The sequence below is a fragment of the Lactuca virosa genome, chromosome 1 (genome assembly GCF_052849685.1).
Source record: "Lactuca virosa cultivar CGN04683 chromosome 1, Lactuca_virosa_CGN04683_v6, whole genome shotgun sequence".
NCBI classification, from domain to species: domain Eukaryota; kingdom Viridiplantae; phylum Streptophyta; class Magnoliopsida; order Asterales; family Asteraceae; genus Lactuca; species Lactuca virosa.
Window position 1 is genome coordinate 295726368 of NC_136426.1, and position 21997 is coordinate 295748364.

General features: G+C 34.3%; 1 protein-coding gene across 2 annotated transcripts; it reads right to left on the minus strand.

The window, feature by feature from the left end:
- Nucleotides 1-5499: 5499 nt before the first annotated feature.
- LOC145167281 (protein STRUBBELIG-RECEPTOR FAMILY 3-like) lies at nucleotides 5500-14849 on the minus strand. 2 transcript variants are annotated; one of them, XM_079086446.1, is made up of 18 exons: nucleotides 14715-14849; nucleotides 13779-13935; nucleotides 12468-12597; nucleotides 12291-12362; nucleotides 11809-11874; nucleotides 11324-11395; nucleotides 11169-11240; nucleotides 10784-10855; nucleotides 10590-10655; nucleotides 10394-10459; nucleotides 9930-10081; nucleotides 9747-9815; nucleotides 9329-9630; nucleotides 8402-8673; nucleotides 8035-8173; nucleotides 7499-7620; nucleotides 6096-6252; nucleotides 5500-5703 (listed from the first exon to the last, which is right to left on the minus strand). In XM_079086446.1, the coding sequence occupies exons 2-18, from the start codon at nucleotides 13903-13905 to the stop codon at nucleotides 5629-5631; spliced, it is 2031 nt and encodes a 676-aa protein (XP_078942572.1). In that variant the 5' UTR covers nucleotides 13906-13935; nucleotides 14715-14849; the 3' UTR covers nucleotides 5500-5628. The 2 variants fall into 2 exon arrangements, with proteins under 2 accessions (XP_078942572.1, XP_078942565.1); XM_079086439.1 differs by having other exon boundaries at nucleotides 9747-10081.
- Between the last annotated feature and the right edge of the window lie 7148 nt (nucleotides 14850-21997).

The following is a 21997-nucleotide window of genomic DNA, read 5'->3' on the forward strand; positions in this document are numbered from 1 at the left end:
TGTGTGTGTCTTGTTTCGGCCGAGAGAAAAAAGGGAGAGAAAGAAGAGAGATCTTTGAGTTGACTTGCATGAAAACATGAGATGGATGCATGGAAAACCTATGGATAAATGTGAGGTGGCATGGGAAAAGTCAACTCTCTTTCTTTTGTGGGTTGGGCCGAATATGGAGAGGGGAAAAGAGAAAATTTGGACCTTATATGTTTAAGCCCATTTTATGGTTAAGTTAGATGATTGTTTGGCCCAAATAAATCAAAGTATAATTTTTATGACTCATTAGGGCTAATCTAAATTTGTTCGGACCCAATAAGGCCCAATAAAGATAACCTAGTTTATTTTGGGCTCATAAGGACCAAAAATATTAAATTTTCTGTATATGGGTCCAATTAGAGCCCATTTAAGAGTTCTAAGCCCAAGATAGTCAAATAGAAAGCTTATTGGCCCATTGGGCCCAATAAAGAAATCCTAGTCCAAAATGGACCTAAACCGGAATTTCAAAGGTTTCCAATTCTTTGTTGACTATTTGTAGGGCTTGCATGAAGTGTTTGATTGAAATTCTGTTGTTATTGAATAAGCATCCTACATGCTTTCACATTGTTGGTTCACATTTGTTATCATTGTTCAATGTTTACAAGGCATCAAAATTTCTAGTTGTGACACGACGAAACCCTCGTCATTCCCCTTGAAGAAATAGAAATCAACGAGAATCTCATGTTCGTCGAAGAACCAGTCGAAATCATGGACAGGGAGGTGAAGCGTACTAAGCAAAGTCGCATTCCGATTGTGAAGGTACGGTGGAACGCGAAGCGTGGACCAGAATTCACATGGGAACGCGAAGACCAAATGAAGCAGAAGTACCCTCACCTATTCTCACATTCTCAAATCTAGCTTTCAAAAGAATTTCGGGACGAAATTCCCTCTAACGGGGGGATGATGTCACAACCAGGAATTTTGATGTTTTGTAACAACAATTATACCAACTGTAAACCAACAATGTGAAAGCATGCATGATGCTTATTCAATAACAACAAAACTTCAATCAAACACTTTATACAAGCACTCAAATAGTCAACAAAGAATTGGAAACCCTAGAAATCCTGGTTTAAGTCCATTTTGGACTAGGATTTCCTTATTGGGCCCAATAGGCCAATAAGCTTCCAATTTGACTATCTTGGGCTTAGAACTCTTAAATGGGCTCTAATTGGACCCACTCCCATTTATTTTAATATTTTGGGCCATGTTGGGCCTAGAATGAAATAAAATACCCTAATGGACCTTATTTGGCCATAACAAAACTAATTAGCCCTAATGGATCATAAAAATCATCCCTTGATTTATTTTGGGCCAAAAATCACCTAATTGGGCCATAAGATGGACTTAAGAACAAAAAAGCCCAATTTTCCTTTCTCCTTTCTCCCTCTTCTCGGCCCAACTTCTCAAAATGGAAGGGAAGAGTTGACTTTTACTTGCCACCTCACATTTACCCATTGGAAACCCATGCAAAATCTCATGTTTTCATGCATGTCAACTCAATATCTCTCTTTTCCCTCTCCTTTCTACTCTCGGCCGAAGACACCCACACACACACCCATTTCATTCATCTTTTGCAAACAAAACTCTCTCTAAAAAAGTTCTTCCTCCATCAAAAATTTCGAGATTTAGGAGCTTTCAAGTATTTCCCTAAGAGTCATCATCTAAGGTAAGTTGATGCTTAAATCCATGGTCTAACTACTTCATTTCATCAAAAATCTCCTCTTAATCTATTCAAATTCATGATATTGCCTCTTAGAACTCATCTAAGCCAAAGATCCTCCAAGAAGCTTGTTAGGCCGAGAATAGCATCAAACTTCTTCCATTTTCTTCAAAAACCGTGATCAACTAGAAAAGGTGAGTTCATACCTCTCTCTTTTTCGGTTTTTTTACAAGTTTTATGGAGGAGAATACAAGCAAAATGTGTAGATCTATGTGTATGTGTGTGCTATGTATGATTTTATGCATGTATGGGTGATTTTATGTGTTTTTGTGGTGTATATGTAACCAAAACGGAAGAAATCTCAAGATCTATGCCATAATAAGGAAAGAAAACATGATCTAAGTGATATTATACTAAACAAGTCAAGAATATTAACTTATAAGATTGTGATAAACATATTTCAACATAAAACCCATTTTTGGGCTTAAATTGTCAAATAAACAAAAGTTGGGTCAAAAATTGTCATTTACGGTTTTCTTAAGGGTCAAACGAGTCAAAACAGTTACAACAAATGTTTTTATGAATATTATGCATTTCAAAGGACTTAAAATGTAAATATTAGCTTAATGGGCTAATTTTTGGGCTTTTCGGCCCAACAAGCCCAAAGTTGAGAAAAATCTGAATTTTAAGGGGCTAAAATGAAAATTTTCTCAAAACAGGGGATAAAAAGGGTAAACAAAATCATTTCAGGGGTTAAAATGCTTTTCTTTACCAAAAAGGATCAAAAATGTAAAGTTTTTGGATTTTGTGTCAAAATTGTAAAAGTTGCATAAAGTTTGGATTTTAGCCGTAAAATACTTTTCTGGAAGGGCTGAAACTGCCAAATAATAAGTTTTGGAGCTAAAAATATCATTTGAACAAGTTTATGACTCAAAGTGTCAAGAAAAGAGTTTAAGGACAAAAATGTCTTTTTTTTATAAGGGACTAAAATTGTCATTTTTATTAAAGAAGGATGGAAAAGGTCAAACCAATATTCTTAAGTCACTTATTTTATTTCTAGAATATTGAGTCAAAAATGCTAAACCACGACGTACATAAATTGAAAGATGAATACACGCATAACTCCAAGTATCGTTATAAACGAATCGATCGGTCTCGAGTCGATACAAAAATAACAAATCGTTCAATCAAACCCTCCAACAATGATATAATGCCTAAGACAAGTAAACATTCCAAAACCTTGGGCTTAAAGGCTTCAATCATGCTTGTTGGACCTTTGAAATCCATTAACATGATCTTTGGGCCCAAGGGATAACGATAATATGTTATTGGGCCTTTTATGACCCAATTCCATATTGAAAGGACCCTCAATGACTTTTAAGTGCTATCGGGCCTTAGTGGCCCATTAGCATAGCTAGTAAGGTCAAAGTAATCAAATGTGAGATGGGCCAGCGTGTCCTTCGCACACCCAACAGCCTAAAATAATTCACGGAAGTAGCAGGACTTTGTACTCCTCTTCTCCTCGTTTGCTAGGCTTATGAGTAATCAAAGTAAACAGATTCAGGTTGTTAATCAAAAGTAATCAAGGTTGTTGGATTTAAGTGAATAATAATGGGCGACACCTCTAAGGATCGTTCGTAGTCTGTAGTTATAACTAGTCATTATCATGCACGGTTATAATGACTCACAACCATTAATTAATCCAAAACCATCCGAGTAATCAAGGAAGAGTAATCAAAATCATTCATTGTGGCGGTATAACAATTTGAGAAATCACTGTATTTATGTATTTGGAAAACATCGGGTTTTCCAGGGAAGTTCAACATTTTCACTTGTACGTTCAATACTAAGTTCTTCAATTATACATGTTTTGAAATCATCATGCATATATGTACGGATCTTCACACCTTTTTACAAACAATGATCTTTTCAGAAAATATCGGATTTTCTGGGTTGTTCTCGTTCAAACTACACAAAACATTTTCATATCAAACATACTTATGAACTCACCAACATTCCATATGTTGACCATTTTTCAAAATAACTTGTATTCTCAGGTAACAAGTAAGCTGAGGAAATAGGTACCAAGTATGTTAGTGTGTTTTTGCTTTTTGAAAACTATCAAACAAATTTATGTATGGATTTGTAATGTTAAAACAATGTACTTGATGTGAACAATGTCGGTTGTAATATATTGATGCATGGTGATGTTTATGTTATGATTCATGTATATTCATTGTGATGATATTCAATTTAAGTCACACGAGCCCTCAGACGTTTCCGCCGTCTGGTTTGAGGGTGTGACACAACTCTAGGTGTGTGTGTGTGTATATATATATATATATATATATATATATATATATATATATATATATATAAATTCTAAAACCATAGATATTAACTTGTAAAAGGTCTTAAGGATATAATGGTAATTGCAACTTTAACTCATTCCTATAATTTCTTAATCTCTCTCATATTTCTGTTCAAATTAATTGCCCCCACTTCATCTATCTATCTCTCTCTCTCTCTCTCTCTCTCTCTCTCTCTCTTACTCCCTCCCTCTCTCTGTCTCTCTCTTTATATATATATATATATATATATATATATATATATATATATATATATATATATATATATATATATATATATATATATATATATCACCTAATTGGTGATGAGAATTGTTAGGTTTATATGGTATCAGCCATTTAATTAGGCAAATTCCATTCTCTTTCTCCCTGTTACAGTTCAACCCTAGCTGCACCCTATTTTCTTTTCTTTTTCTTTTTCTTCAAATGCTCAGTTCAACATGTCTTCCCCTCAATGTCTACAATTATCCACATGATCACAAAACTCAATTCATTCAACTACCTGTTATGAAATAAAATATCAGAAGGTAATGAACCACGCTGATGGGTCTGTTTTACCACCTGCGAAGATAATTACTATTGAGGACAAACTTGTTGTCAATCATCTTCTCCTCTCGTTTCTCTCTGAAGTTCTTGGCTTATCTACTGCTGCCCAAATATGGTCCTGCACTTCAATCTGCTTATAGTAAGTTTTCCGTTGAACGAGTTGAGAGTTTACATGATCAACTTCGACAACTCAACAACGTGATCAGCTTCGACAACTCAACAAAGGCACCTTATCTGTCTTTGAATTTAGTCGTGCTTTTAAAGGTTTATGTGATCAAGTTGCAGCAAACTAGTCAACCGGTAGAGGAGATCGATAAAATTCAATGGTTTTTTGTGTTGATTGGGTGCTTCATTTGAAACATTTTCCATTCTCTAAACCGGGTCCGGTATTTAATGATCTTATCTCACAAGCCCAAAGTCATAAATTATTTTTGAAATCTTTGTATGGTTTTACCACTTCAACTCCTGCTGCGGCCTTTTCTGCTGAACAATCTCAGTCTAGGCAAATTCCCTCCCCTCAATGTCTTGTTACGCATGCACAAAGACTTTCCCAAAACCACATCTATATTTATATTTTTCAGTTCACGTTAGATGAGAATACAAGTGTAATGCATAAATACAACATTCAAGATCGCATTTTTCTTAAGAACTTCTTAGATGCCAATTCTATATACTCCACAACCAAATCTAAGTTTATAACAGATTCACAACACAACTTCTTATGTTCTCAAATAGACACTAAATCAAGAAAGGTATTTAGTCATTCAAGAAAAATCTTACACCCATCCAATGAATGAACTACAACCATATGAACAACCACCACCACCAGTGCATCGCCATTCGCTAGTCCACCCACAATCCAATATCCACCATCATCATAAACCCAAAGCAAAACATATTTTTTACACAAACACAACCAACAAATTTAACTAACAAATCGAATCAAGACAAGATTAGCTAAATTCTATGAAGAATTTAGCACACCAATAAGGCAACAACCTTAAGAAACATCAATTCAAAAATTCAATGGTTCATCTTGGTCATTTGCAAGAGATTTTGTACAATTTCTGACATTGGTGGTCTAAACTCGGGTTCGGCCTACAAAAATTGAAGAAACATACAAGATATAAATCATTGACACCTATAATGGTTCATTTTCGATATTAAACATTTTTTTGAACCAGTAATGGACATGAATCCGAGTGTCTGTATGTTCCTTTTCAAAGATGTTTTGGTTATCTCACTACTTGGGTGTCAAATATGTCATTTTATAATGTTTGGAAAAATATATTATGTTTCTGATTATTTGATTATTTAATGATCAAATAATTAGTTTCATAAAAGGTAACATAAATTTGTCAAACACTCCCACAGTTTTTCGTTATCTTATTATCGTAACTTAATAAGAAAAAGATTATAAACAACATATCCAAACATTATTTTCTATAGCCCGTTATATATACTATATTATAAAAATTATAGATACTAACCTGAACACAAAGAGAAATAATATCTGCAAATCGAGATAAAGACTTGGATGTATACGTGGCATCAAGAGATGGGTCAACCATTCTTGATAACGCTTCTATATCATGAAGACGAGGAACTGCCCATCTTACTAAAAATTGCTCCCCACGAGGTTTTGTCCTATATAAGAATCGAGCAATATTCATTAGAAAAAAAATAAATAAATAAATAAATAAAGATAATATTACTTTCTTCCTAAAAATAAAAATTCAACATTTAATTTTAAGTATCGAAAGATTCAAATGAGTTGTTTTCCAACTATACAATAATTATTATATATCCTTACGAAAGATAAAGTAAAGTTCAACACAATTTGGAGATAACAAGAATAAGAAAATTCAAGTATGCTTCGAACTTTGAAGTCAAAAATGGACTTTCCTTTGCATTAGAAGATGGGGAGGGGCATTTCGGTCATTACCAAGGGTGCTAAAAATATTATAATCTGACCGGAAGTTTTGAATATCCGATCCAAAATTAGGGATACAGTATTCAGATAATGATTTTCCAATATAAACCCTTACAAACTCATTTTTGCTAATGCCTTTTATGTCATTTTATATTTTTAATTTACCTTATCAATTAGTTTTTTACAAAACGTTATTATTTTGTACGTTACCTGTTCTACTGCAATACCAAACACAACTTTAATAGAGGTAATAATTCTTTTTTTATATGCCTTTCATGTATACAATAAATAAATTAGAATAAATAAGTTGTTTCAAATCTACCAAACACAACTTTAAAAGAGGTAATAATAAAGAAGCAATTTAATTCATTTATTAAGTAGATAAATAATGGAGGTAATCAATAAGCAATTTAATTCATTTATTAAGTAGATAAAACTAATATGCAATTAGGTTGTGTAAAAGACAAAGAAATTAATATATATTTGTAAAAGTCGAGATACTCTTGCATACGGTTTCTCGGATATCAAAATCTACTAACCAAAATTTCATATATATGGTTTTGAACATTCATTATCACAAAGAAAAAAAAAGTTATGGTCTCTATGGTTTAGGGTAATTTACATATTTGGTCCCTAACTTATTTTTTTAACTCGGAAGGTTACTATTGTTTGTTTTTATTACACACTTGAGTAATAAACACTCTCCCAACCCTACCTCCTCACCTTACCTTACCTACCCCACCATTTTCCCTATTTAAATAATAATATTTTTAGGTAAGAAGGGGACCAAACGCGTAACAAAAACAAACAATAAGGGCCAAACGCGTAACAAAAACGAATAATAGGGACCTCCCATGTTAAAAAAAAAAAGTAAGAGACAAAATGTGCAAATTACCCCAAACCATAGGGACCATTCGTGTAATTTACTCAAAAGGTTTAGAAGATATTAGGAGGAAAAACCTGTCATGAGCTTTTCGACCCGTGAGAAGTTCCAACATCACAATTCCGAAGCTATAAACATCACTTTGATAAGTATAACTTCCCGATTCCAATTCCGGGGCACCGTATCCGGACGCTTGCAACTAATTAAATTACCAAATGTCAATTTTCATCGTCATAATTATTCAAACACCAATCATAAATCTAATAAAACTTATTCAAAAACAATTTGTTTTAAAAAATTGACCGAAATTCTAGGGTGGGTTTTGGTTTTTGCTTTTCAACCCCAAAATTAAGACGAAACGTTTGTTTTAGAACATATATGTAAGTTCCTTACTTGATTAATTATTTAAGATTAAGATCTTTCTGGTTTCCTTTGCACTCTAAAACTCCAATTATTTGTGTTATAAGTGGTTTTTTGTTATTATATGTCAAGAAATTTTACAAATATCTTCTCACTTTCATGGATTTTTGACTTATGCGTATTCGATTGCTATTTTTATTGCTTTATGGGACCACAAAAAATAAATAAATAAATAAAATAACCGAAGATTTACCTTACTAATGTGGCTTGATGGTAGTAGTGGGGCCAAACCACAATCCGAAACACGTACATTAAGCTCTTCATCAAGAAGAATATTTGTTGACTTGAAGTTTTTATGTGCAACAATCGGTTGACAAACCTCATGCAAATACCTTAAAAAAACATTATAAAAATAAAAACACTAACATTTATAATCATCATGATCTAACTTTTTCGTATTTTAGGTCTGTTTATACGTTATCTATGTGACACTACAACAAAAATATATGATTTCTATATGGGTTAAGGTCACCATAAATTGCAACCATCTTTTTAATTTGTCCCATGAGAGTCATTCTATGAAAGTTTTTTGAACCTAAAAAGTTGAAAAATGTACTCACTCCAATGCTTTTGCTGCTTGAAGTGCCAAATGTACACGAGCATTCCATGAAAGTTTTTCATGAATCTCATCATCAAGATGCAATGCTTCATGTAACGTCCCGTTTTTACAATATTCATAGACAAAAAGCCTTTGTCCATGTTCTATACAATAACCTTCGAGTCCAACTATATTTTCATTTTGAAGTTTTGAGACATTCGACACCATACCCATGAAATCTTCATCACTCCATTGCCTCAAAGATATATTCTCCAATTTTCTTACTACAAATGCCTAAAAACAAAAAAAAAAAAATTGATATGCATTCCTAAACAAAAATAAGATTACCAAAACATGTAAAAACGATAAATTTTATGTATTCGTTATCTAGTAAGCAATATATGGGTGTATCATTTTAAAAACATACTCTCATTTATTTTTCCCTTCCATTTTCCCAAAAGTGAAGTCATTTTCTCAATAAATTTTTAAGAGTAAATTACACGAATGGTCCCTATGGTTTAGGGTAATTTGCGCGTTTGGTCCCTAACTTATATTTTTTACTCGGAAGGTCCCTAACTATTTGTTTTTGTTACGTGCTTAGTCTCTGTCTTACCTAAAAATATTATTTTGCCTTTGATTTTTTTAATTTATTTAAATAAACACACCTCCAACCCCACCCCCTCACCTTACCTTACCTACCCCACCATTTTTCCCTATTTAAATAATAGTCTTTTTAGGTAAGACAGTGATCAAGCGTGTAAGAAAAATAAATAGTAGGGACCAAACGCGTAACAAAAACAAACAGTAAGGACCTTCCGAGTTAAAAAAATAAGTTAGGGACCAAGCGTGTAAATTACCCTAAACCATAGGGACTATTCGTGTAATTTACTCAATTTTTAAACATCAATTATTCAGGCAACAATTTATCTATTAAAAAAAAAAAAATTACCTTTCCATTAGGGAGTTGGGCTTTGTAAACTGGGCCATGTACGCCTCTACCAATAAGATTTTCTTGAGAAAAGCTATTCGTATATTGTTGAAGAGAAGCAATTGAGAAAGATTTGGGAGAATTTATGTTTCTTGAAGTGTTCCCATTTGTGTTTGTTGGAATCACCAACGATTTTACAATGACACTTTCTCTTGAAAGAAGTTGAGGAGGTGTTGGATTCTTGGAAATGGTTTCCTTTTTCTTTTCTTTCACATTGGATATTGGCAATAAGTTATTTCTTCCATTATCATTCCTTTGAGCTTCTGTGTAGCAAAGAGATCACAAATGTCATGGTCAACTTTTGACTTTCAAGGTCGAAATATGCATACCATTAAACTCAAAGTATGTTTTTAGAAAAACTATTTTGTGTTTAACTTACCATTCTCTTTAAGATGAGGTGGATTTGAGGAAGACTTGATATGATCACTAACTTTGATACTTGACTTTTCTTTGTGGCGTTTTGACATACGAATGCAAAATCCAAGTGCAAGTAACACAAGAATCAAGAATCCACTAATTGTAACCCAAACAACTTTATTACTAAATATTGACTTTTGTTTACCCGAATCGTGTGGTAGCTTTGGAGAAGAAGGTCCAAGTGCTTCAATTCCGGAGCTTGTTTCCGGAGTTTGAGGGGGGAATGGTGATGATGGTGAAGGAGATGAGAGAGGTGGCGAAGGAATAATGGTTGTATTAAAAGGGTTTCCTTTGTTTCTGCATTGCATATATAAATGTTATATTTATATATCGTTTAAATAGCTCGAACAAGAGAAATCATTGCAACTATTTTCAAAAATTTTAACATTTTCATTTTTTGGAAATGGTCTAATATGCCCTTCGATAATCAGAAAATCTTGAGAGCCTTCACGAATGGCAATCAAATTGGCATCTAGTTTATGAGACGATATTTGGTTACTTTGCAATTTGGTCGACTAGATTTTATGTTTTGCAATTATTCAAGGGTATTCTAGACATTTCACTAATAGTCAAATACACTTTTTGACTATCGGAATGATTAATTTGTACCTGAAATTTGGAATGTTCAACAATTTCGGTGGGATTGGCCCAGAGAAAAGATTATTCTCGATATCCCTATGTTACAAAAAAAATATTTATTTCAAATAACAATAATAATATATAATAGAAACAATAAAAAATGAAAATATATGTATCTTGAGAGAATCTTTATATGGAAGAAAAAAAAATAGGGCAAGAATCATACAAATCAATAAGTGGAAGATCTTGCAACACATCGAGTACCCCGGTGAGATAATTGTCCTCTAAATGCCTGCAAAAGTAAAACAAAAACATACCCAAAATATAAATTTATTTATCGATGTTTACAACATTAATATTATGTTTATTTTTTTATTCATCATTGATCAAATTCAAAGCTCATATATATAAATAACTTACAAAGTGGAAATTGATGACAAGTTCACCATTGAAGGAGGCAGAGGGCCACTTAGATTGTTGCGAGACAAGTCCCTACATCAAGAAATCAAATTTAAAACATATCTACTATTTTATTGATTTAATCACTTTATTATTTTTTTTAGTGATTAAACCATTTTACCTTTTTGGATAGATTAAAAATACCAACACAACGTATTTTCACCATTTATTAATTTTGCCAATTGTCACCGAACTATTTTTAATTCGTTTTTTTGAAAAGGTTAAAAAACCTATAATGGTTTAATCACTATAGAGATTAAATAAGTGGCTAAATGAATAAAATGATGAAAATACATTGTGCTTTGTTGTATTTTCCCTATTTGAATTTATCAAAAAAAAGCCATACAAATTACTCAATGCCATAAGTTGTTGAAAGGAATCTGGAATGACTCCACTCAAATGGTTGTTGTTCAAAGACCTACAATTATTTTAAAAAAAAAAAAAAAACAATTGATTAAAGAAAATAACAGAGGAAATATTATATATGAAAAGGAAACTTACAAATCTGTCAATTGGCCTAAAGTAGACAATGACTCTGGTATGCTTCCCTTAAGTTGGTTCCCAGAGAGAAAGCTAAAAAAAATTGAAATAAGTAAATAAATAAAAAAGATGTAGCTTCATTAAAGAAACAATGTCATAAAAGTTTTGAATTATCTTCTAGACCTTGTTTCTTTTATTTTACCGATTAAATGTTGTTTGGATTAAGTAGTGTTTTGTATGTATAAATGATGTTTAAAAAAATTTGTTAACAATGAAAGCCTCATTTCTCTGACTTTCTCCATTAATCGTACTTTCTTTATTGAATCAAAAAAGATCACTTATATATAGCTTACTGGATTAGTCATGTGGAGTAAGGCCATTAAATAAAAAAGAAACAACTTATTTTAAGTTATATAAATATATTATGTGTGTGTGAAAAGATGTTCAAAACAATAAATGCAAAAAGAAAAAAGATAAAAGAAAAAAAGGATGGAAACATGACGTACAATGTCTTGAGGGTAATTGGCAAATCAGATGGAATATTGCCTCCAATGTGGTTATTGCTCAAATCTCTGTATAATGGAAGATCATAAAATAGAAATACCACAAGGTTAACAAAAAGAAAGTTGTGAACTTAAGCATTGTTTTTTTTTTCCATTAATTATTGTTTGTATAAAGTATAAAGTGTTGTTTTGTCTGGATAAATGATATTTAAAAAAACATGTGAGGAAATGAGTCATACATGGAAAAATGGAACGAAATAAATTTTGTAAAAGTAACAATATTCATCAAGTTTAAGATTAGAGAAGCCGGAAGGAAAAAAAGAATAATGACAAATAGGTAAAGGATTGGTGTCTTAATACATTAAGCCATGTTTTTTGGCTTAACACATTAAGTCATTTTGTCCAGATTATTAAGAAGATAAACAGCTGTCCTGATTAAGTCATATCCCATTAAGCAATAAAGAGACGACACCTTCAAGACTCACATTTGTATGATTGAAGCAAAAGCTCCCAAATTCTCACCGAGTTCACCTCCCAAATTAGCATCGTTAAGGACTCTGTGAATTTAAACATAGTTATCAATTAGAGATTTTAAAATTTAATCAATCATATAGATATTCGAAAAACGATAAAACATGAAATATATTTATTTTATATCGTACATTCCTGTTATGTTGGAATTGACGCATTGAACACCTTGCCAACCTTCTAAACATGGGTCTCCTCCTGCGAGCAACCATCCCAGAAGAGGAGGGAAACCGAGGGCGGCGTATAGGCTATTTATGGCTAAAACTGTAAATATGGAAATGATATTTGTAAACAAATGTTGAAAATAGTAATGTTGTCAAATAAAGAGACAAAAAAAATATATTACAAAGAAAGCCTTTGTACTTTTATTGTTTTATTTGGGTATTAAACCATTATAATTTGTTTGACAATTTAGGAAAACTTTTTTCTTTTCTGGTTATCTGATTTGGGAAGGATTAAAATACAGGAAAGAACAACGTAGTTTTATTGTTTATTCATAACGGATGAAATGGGAAAAAATAAAAATATTTAACTAAAAAGAAAACATGTCAAAAAGTTGGGTATTCATTATTTTCATAAGAATTTTGTAATCGTATTTATACTTGTTACTTACGACATCTAGGATGATAAATTGGGTCAACACCTGATACGATTAGTGATTAGTGTAGACTTTGATTTTTAACGCCTTTTGTTATTTGAAAAAAAAATATTAAAAAGTTTTTTTTATTTTTTTATTTTTTTTAATTTTATTTTACCATGGAAAACAATAATTTTGTGTTGTTAGAAAGAATACTTTTTTGTTGATGTCACTCCAACCATTTTGAAAAACATCTCCGATGGTTAATATTTCAAAAAATTATTAGTATTATCATATTAGCATTTTAACAACTTTAATTAACTAGAGTGTAAAATAAAATGTTATATATATAATGGCCAAATTAGACTTTCGTATAAAAATGTTTAAAGCGACCTTTTAACAACTAATTTTTTATATTTGTTAAAAGCTTTATAAAAACCGAGTGAAGATGCATTTAAGTGGTTACTGAAATAGTGTATATTTTACACTTTGTCCACCTTCTGATAATATTATATTTACCCTCTAATCTTAATAAAATGTTATATAATTATTAAATTTTTGACCAACTGATTTTTTTTTTATTTAAACTACAAAATAAATTATTATTACTTATCAATCTACCGTGTTTTGTTTAATAACTATATGGGTAGTCTAATAATGACAAACTAAATGAAAGGATTTTATAAAGCAATTTATATCAATGAAGGTAAAGTAGCTAAATTTCCCAACAACAAATTTTTTGAAAAAGGTTTATAATTGGAGAAGTATAAAAGCTTTGAATTATATAAAATTCAAATAATAATTTATATTTTTGGCCAAAAACTAAAAATTAATTAAAGTTAACGAGGAGAGTGAATCAAGAACTTACTATCACCAGGATCAGTAAACCCGAAACAATTTCGTGTGGAAGAAATTATCAATAAACCCAAAATAGCAACCACATAAATCTTCATTTCTGAATTTCTCATCATCATATCATCAATCCCCAAAAGCATTCAACTTACTTCTTTTTCGTTCTTTAAGTTCTACGAAAGAGAAAAACATCCTAAAACATCTTTTTATAGTGAATTATAATCTAAACAGACACATAAAATTTTGAAATGCATAAGAGCCAAGTAGCAAGTATCCCACAAAATATATTGCAAAAAGTGTAAAATATAAGAGAACCCACAAATGAAAACAATCAAAAATTGCAAGAAAAGAGAAAAGAGAAAAAAGAAAAAAGATTGAACTTTAAACAGAAAAGATGGAGAATTGGAGAACAAAGTAATTTAAAGTTTAAAAAAGGGTTTTTGGCTCAAAAGCACACACAAGGAAAAATTCAGAAATTAGAAGAATCTTGAAGGGCTGTTTTGAATATACACATTTCCCAAAATATAAAGTCAAAGTATGTTCAATATTTCGTAGAAAATTCAAAACCTTGAATCAATTATTTAAAACAATTCATCATTAGTTGTACGTAGATAATACAAACTTTTTCTTTCAATTTCACAGAAGAAACACCTAAAAAGGTACCATATTTTAAAGGAATCCAAGAAAACATCAAAAATTGGTAAGCGTAGCAAATAATGAAATTTAAAATCATCAAAAAAAAGAAAGTGTTTTTTGCATTCAAACAAAAATTAAACTTTGAACGAACATAGTGATAACTAACTAAAAGCATTTTGCAGCTAAAAAAACTCTGTACAACAATAAAAATACAGAAGGGTTCCACTGAAAATTGACACATTTCCCAGATTCGACTCCATTGATGAAATTTAGCAAAGAAAATTCAAACGCATGAAGGAATTCATGTACAACTTACTACGTAAGCACGAGATGCGCAGATAGAGATTTAATTTCTGAAAAGAAGCGGCATTTAGAACCCTAGAACTTCAAAAAGACAACGAGGGAGAGAAGGCCATGGTGCTCATCGGCAAAAGGTAAGCATTGGTTATTCTGTTTTTGAGGAGGGTTTCTTTCACTTTTTTGGGATGTGTTTTGAGTTGGATATTGGAGTGGAGTGTAATGTAAAAGTACTAAAAAGGATTAGCGTATTAAAAGTTTAAATTTCAAGAAATGTTTTTTTGTATTGTAGTTGAGAGACCGTTGCGTGGCTCTATTTTTTTATCTACTATTAATTGTTTGAGAGAGAGAGAGAGAGAGAGAGAGAGAGAGAGAGAGAGAGAGAGAGAGAGAGAGAGAGAGAGAGAGAGAGAGAGAGAGAGAGAGAGAGAGAGAGAGAGAGAGAGAGAGAGAGAGAGAGAGAGAGAGAGATTCATTAAAATACGAAAATGAAATACTAGTTTTACCAAACAATAATATTTACAATAGTATAAAAAACATTAGCATTTATTTTGTAAAAAATGCCTTGTAATTTCGTAAGATTATTTTTTCTAATCATAAATAATATTTAGACCAAAATAATATTTAGACCATTTACATCGCTCATTAGATCATTGAAAAAGTTAATGGTTTAATAGGCTAATATAATTTTCAGTTTGTACACATTTAGTCCTTGTGATTAGTTTTTTCAGGTTTTGTTCACAACATCCTATATGAGAAAATTATTAATGAAGCGTTTTCATACGGGGGTCGTCCTCACTTATATCAGTAACCTAATTCATAAATCGGTTAAATAATATTAGTGTCTTAGTTTTCTCCAAGCATAAGATGTCTTCGACTTCGGTTTTATCTATCTCCATAGCAAACAACAAGATTCTTATTGTTTCCTCACAACTCGAATTTACACTTTCAAGACAAAAGAATTAAGGAAGACTCTAAATAATTTGCATTTCCAAGACAAAAGAACACTCTAGCAAAAAGTTTCATCTATCTCCATAACAGACATAGAAATTCCTTGTGATTGCTTCCTCCTAATTCGAATTTGCACGTCCATGACAAAAAACCTCGTTGTCTATTATGATGATTGACAAGGTTGTAGAACTCGTTGCTCGGTACCTGTTCGGCCGACTACCGTATAGCGAGTACCCGGGAGTACTCGGATTCGGTAACTCATGTAGAAATATTTTTAGGGAAATTATATATGTCAAAATCATAAGTTAAAATCATAAGTTGATTGAAATATATAACAAAATTAGATACACGTGAATACATAAAAGCCAAAAAACACATAATGGTCTCACTTAATGAATAATTACTGAAAATCTATGATATATATATATATATATATATATATATATATATATATATATATATATATATATATATATATAGTAATAATCACAAGTGTGTGTTAGATAATAAATCATTAAGTATATTATACATATTAATCACCAAGTTGATCGTGTTTTACAACACTACTCAGTAATGGTCGATCGGGGAGTACTCGAGATTTTGTAACTCGCATTGGTAAGGGGCTGAGTAGCGAGTACTCGGAGGAGTAATCGGCCAACTCGGCGAGTTTTACAACACTGATGATTGGTAAAATCGAAGTCGAAGATATCTTCTTCTTGGAGAAAACTAAGACATCAATATTATTTGACCAATCCGTGAATTAGGTTACTAATATAAGTGAGCAACGAGCCATGTATAGGAACACCTTATTAATGACTGTCCCATCTATGATATCGTGAGCAAAACCTAAAGAAACTGATCACAATGACTAAATGTGTACAAACTGGAAATTATATTACCCTATTAAGTCATTTTTTCGGTAGAACCTAGAGTAGCTTGTTATAAAGGCTAAATGTTGAAAAAAAAAACAAGTTAAATGGTCAAATGTGGACAAAAAAAATTAGTGACTAAATTTGTACAAAATGAAAAATACATTACCCTATTAAGTCATTATCCCAATTTGAAATGTTAACTGTTGGATTCTTAATTTCCCTTCAAATTTTCTTTTTAGGATTTGGTGTAGGGTTAACTGAGGGATTCTTGCAAGATAATTTATTATGCCCCCTTTGCATACAATTCTAATATCGGACAGTTCCGCCTTTAAAGGAGACTTAGGAGAATCGGTCTTCATGCTTAGAAACATGTCTTTTCCTTTTGATACAAGGCCTTCCTGGCATCATTCTCTCAACAAGTGATAATTGTTTGGTGTCAGTGTTGGTTCCCACATATTGTTGTCATTAATAGGATGTATATTAGACTCATAAGTAGCTAAAAACTTGTCCTTACCAAACCATGTGCTGATGAATCTAGATGGATCCTGTTGTGTGTAAATTATGGTTGCTTGGGTATGGACATAGGATATCCCACACAACTCCTAAAGTATGCATATACAATACATCCCCTCTAAGTTCACTCCATATGAGTGGAAGCCATTTCTCACTTCATAAGCATTCAAAACACTTGGATGAACATATCAGCTCCTGCAAACACAATAAAAGTTGTAATTAGTATTCATATTGATAATTGTAATAACAAATTTATGATACTTACTTGATACCAATACCAAACTCATCTATTTTCTTAATAAGTCGTGGACACACATCATGAACCCATTTATGTGCATCTATCTTCAAGTTAAAGAACATTTCCATCATATATAATCTAATATCCTCAAGCATGGCCAACAAAGGCTTCTTTATAGCATCAAGTATGATGGCATTAAAACACTCTGCCATTCCATTTTCAACTGTCGCACATGCCATTCCACCTTTAAAAAATGTCATGCACCAAGATTTAGGCTCCTTTTTCCATCAAAGAATCATAAGCAGCATGATTGACTTCTCTAATATTCTTCATATTCAACTTGAAGTCTCCCTCAATAGTTAACTTGGAAACTGTCCAAAACATATTCTTGAACTCTGTACCATTAAAGACCTTTCTGAAATTTGCATACATATTTATTACACATTGTATGTGCTCCACATGTGGTAGTACAACTTTTGTAGCTTCTAAAAGACCTTATCAATTACATTAAAGCATTTCATTAGTAACTACTCGATATATGTATAAATGAAATGACAAATAAATATAATCGAAAACATTACCTTGTGTGATCAGACTTAACACACAAATACAAGCCTCCTTGTAATTCCAAATCATCATATAATAGTTCCAAGAACCACTTCCAGTTGGGCTTGTTCTCAGTTTCAATAACATCCCAAGCAATAGGATACACATGGTTATTTGCATCCCTCCCTATGGCAGTTAGCAGCTCACCTTTACATTGTCCCTTAAAAAACTTCCATCAAGCCCAATAACTCTTTGACAACCAACTTTCGATCCTTCTCTGGTATCATTAAAACATGTATACATTCTATGGAAAGTAGTAGTGTTATCAGGGTTTACAGAGATAGATATTTGAATTGTACTCCCTAGATTGGACCTCATCAACTCATGTCCATAATCCCATACTTTTGCATAGTGATCACTCAACTTTCCTTCTATTAAATAAAATTCCCTATACTTTGCTCTACAACATTTTGACCATGAAACTTGCTTTGAATAATAGCTTGCATTTCCTTACATTTCATATTTGGTTTCCTAACCATCTCCTTCAGAAACTGTGTAGCTATCCTTGTGGGATCCATAAGATTAGCACTACGGAAATTCCTAACATAAGTATGTTGCTTAACCATTTTTTTGATTTGGAATGATCTTTTAGTGCTCATCCATGAGGCTCTTACCACAAGGGGACATTGAAATTTCTCAGGGTCACTTGCACATACAACCACAATCCTTACACAATCACATTTCTGATGGGTTTTAAGCATTACAACATTCATATGTGCACATGCGAACCCTAAAGCTTTTGATCTAGGTTTATCTAATTGTACATGAAAATTATCCAAAGCTTATAAACCCTAATTCTAGCATATGAAAATCAAAATCAACAACTAAAACAGGTTTAGATGATTACCTTTCAATAGTAGCAAGAATCTTCAAACTTCAAGAACTTAGTATCACAAATGTAATACCTCTGATGGCTCACAAACACCAAAGCAAGTTGGATGATCTTGGAGAGAGGAGAAGAAGGCTCAAAATCAGCTCTAAGAACTCTAGGGTTCAAGTGGTAGCTGAAAATTAAAGCCCTAGGGTCCTTTTTATAGGTGAGCTACTAGGGTTTCAGTCAAAACTCTAATTGGATAGCTTAGGTCTTAAGCAGTCTAACAGAAGCTTCTAGAATAAAGCCTTGGACGAAATCAAGATGGGCTTCCACTTAATTTCTGTAACGCTCTGTTTCTGGTATGTGATTTAATTAAAGTTTTTCATTTCTTGAGGGGTACTCGACGAGTTTGTAGCCCGACTCGTCGAGTAGAAGACGGGTTGATCACGCGAGTTAAGCTGGCAACTCGTCGAGTCCATACGCTGGACTCGGCGAGTCCGCCTGTCTAGATGAAGACCTAATTTAAGGGTTTGCACCCTATTTAAACACACTTATACACTCCAACCTCGCCTCCATCACTCTCAGAGCATCTCTTACCGAACCCTAGCCCCTTTTTGAGTGTATGAGTGATTGTTGCTTTGTGAAGGAACTTTTAGAGCAAGTAGAAGAAGGAGAAGATTGAAGAGTTCAAGGAAGAGGAAGTAGATCCAGAACACACTCAGGTGTGGTCATCTTTTCTGGTAATAAAGCCTCCATCTTGTTTATTGATCTAGTAGATCTTGTTTGTCCCCAAATTATTGCTTTTAAACCCAAAAACCCCAAATCCTTTATGATTAAGCCTTATGTTTGGGTCATACTTCAGATCTGGACCCTCATTGCATTCTAGTAGTGTAAAGTTTCAGCTATGGTCGTGATTGAGGTCCCTCTTGAGCTTAGAACCCCATTAAGAGCTTAGTTTTGACATTTGAAGCCTTTAAAGCCATGCATGCATGTAAAGTTTGCAACTTTACGTGATAAGCATGCCCTAGAAGCTTGGATCTGTGATTTGGAGCCGTTGCATGGCTCAAATCAGGTCTGTATGGAAAAGGGATTGAATGGACTCGGCGAGTCATATGAAGATCTGATCTAATTTGCTTCTACCACCGCCACCGCAGCATCAGATCTGATTTGATTCCATTGCAATCAGAGGGGACATAAAAAGTCCCAGTGCCCGAGCTTAGCTTTAGCAGGGAAGGTGTCGGCACCTGCCCCTGCTACATTGAGGATTACGGACGGTCGTCAGGGCCGGGCCGAGGTGCCAGTGGCGAAGAGTAGAGCTTTTCAAATGACAGCAGAGGAGGCGCGAGCGACTCCAGATGTGGTGTCAGGTATGTATTTTCCTTTTATCTTTACATTTATTATTGATTGTTTCTAATGATATATGTTTGCGTATAGGGTCGTTCGTTGTGAACGGCATTTCAGCTACAGTGTTATTTGATTCGGGGGCTACCCGATCGTTTGTCTCTCTTGCGCTTAGCAAGAGATTTAGCAGAGCTCCAGGGGAGCTGGATTGTCCACTCGAGGTGGAGATAGTTGATGATAGGACCGTCAGGGTCGCGAGAGTGCATAAGGCATGCTCGCTGCACTTATTAGATGAGCAGTTTTTAGTAGACCTGGTCCCTATTCCTTTGAGAGGGAACAAGGTCATAGTAAGCATGGATTGGCTGAGCCCCAATGGGGCGGTGATTGATTGCGAGTTGCAGCTAGTCAAGGTTTACACTCCCAGCGGGGGAGAATTAGTGATTCAGGGCGAGAGGCCACAGCGCGGACCGATTCTTTGTTCAGCAGCGAGAGCAAGGCGTTACTTCCAGCAAGGTTGCGCAGGGTTCATTGTCTACGTCTTGGATGTGCGGGTGAAGGGCAAGGCGACAGTTGACGATGTACTGGTAGTGCGAGACTACCCGGACATATTCCCGGAGGATCTGCCTGGGATACCTCCGGAGAGACAGGTTGAGTTCAGGATTGACCTAGTTCCTGGTGCGGCTCCGATAGCCAAGGCACCGTATCGATTGGCTCCTACGGAGATGCAGGAGTTGTCTACACAGCTACAGGAGCTGTTAGACAAGGGTTTCATCAGACCGAGTAGTTCACCATGGGGAGCCCCGATCCTGTTTGTGAAGAAAAAGGATGGGTCGCACCGTATGTGCATAGATTACCGGGAATTGAACAAGGTAATGGTGAAGAACCGTTACCCACTCCCGAGGATAGATGACTTGTTCGATCAGCTTCAGGGAGCATCTTGGTTTTCCAAGATTGATCTGCACTCCGGGTATCATCAGATGAGGGTTAGGGATGAGGATGTACAGAAGACAGCTTTTAGGACCCGCTATGGTCATTATGAGTTTGTGGTGATGCCATTTGGGCTCACCAACGCCCCAGCTGCGTTCATGGACCTCATGAACCGCGTATGCAGGCCAATGCTAGATCGGTCTGTGATAGTATTCATTGATGACATCCTGGTTTACTCCAAGACACAAGAGCAACACGAGAAACACTTGAGAGAAGTGTTGGAGACGCTGAGAAGGGAGATACTTTTTGCGAAGTTCTCCAAGTGCGAGTTCTGGTTGCGCGAGGTGCAGTTCCTTGGTCACCTCGTCAACCAGAAGGGTATTCTAGTGGATCCGGTCAAGATTGAGGCCGTGATGCAGTGGGAAGTCCCGAGGTCTCCATCAGAGATTCGGAGCTTCCTAGGTTTGGCAGGGTACTATAGGAGATTCATTCAGGATTTCTCCAAGATAGCAGTACCACTCACCCGACTGACCAAGAAGTCGGTGGTGTTTCGTTGGGGGCCTGAGCAGCAGGCGGCGTTTGAGACCCTCCGGCAGCGATTGTGCGAGGCACGGATTCTTACCCTGCCAGAGGGAGTGGATGATTTTGTAGTATACTGTGATGCCTCGATCACAGGCATGGGAGCAGTGTTGATGCAGCGGGGGCATGTGATAGCTTACGCCTATAGACAGTTGAAGCCTCACGAGGCTAACTATCCGACGCACGATTTGGAGTTGGGGGTAGTGGTGTTCGCCCTCAAGATTTGGAGACACTACCTCTATGGGGTCCGTTGTACCATCTACACGGATCACAAGAGTCTGAGATACCTCATGGACCAGCCGAACCTTAACATGAGGCAGCGTCGGTGGTTAGATGTGGTGAAGGATTACGATTGTGAGATCCTCTATCACCCGGGGAAGGCCAACGTAGTGGCCGATGCCTTGAGCCGCAAGACGGCAGTGGCCCCGATCAGGGATATATGCTTGAGGATGACAGTGATT

Bases quoted from the DNA above. Each gene is read 5' to 3' on its own strand.
- LOC145167281 (XM_079086439.1), bottom strand. From the start codon at position 13,905: ATGCTTTTGGGGATTGATGATATGATGATGAGAAATTCAGAAATGAAG. The intron at 12,598-13,778 runs GTAAGTTCTTGA...CCATATTTACAG, and splicing joins GTTTACTGATCCTGGTGATA to TTTTAGCCATAAATAGCCTA. The intron at 10,856-11,168 runs GTATGGCTTTTT...TTCTTGATGTAG, and splicing joins CTTATGGCATTGAGTAATTT to GGACTTGTCTCGCAACAATC.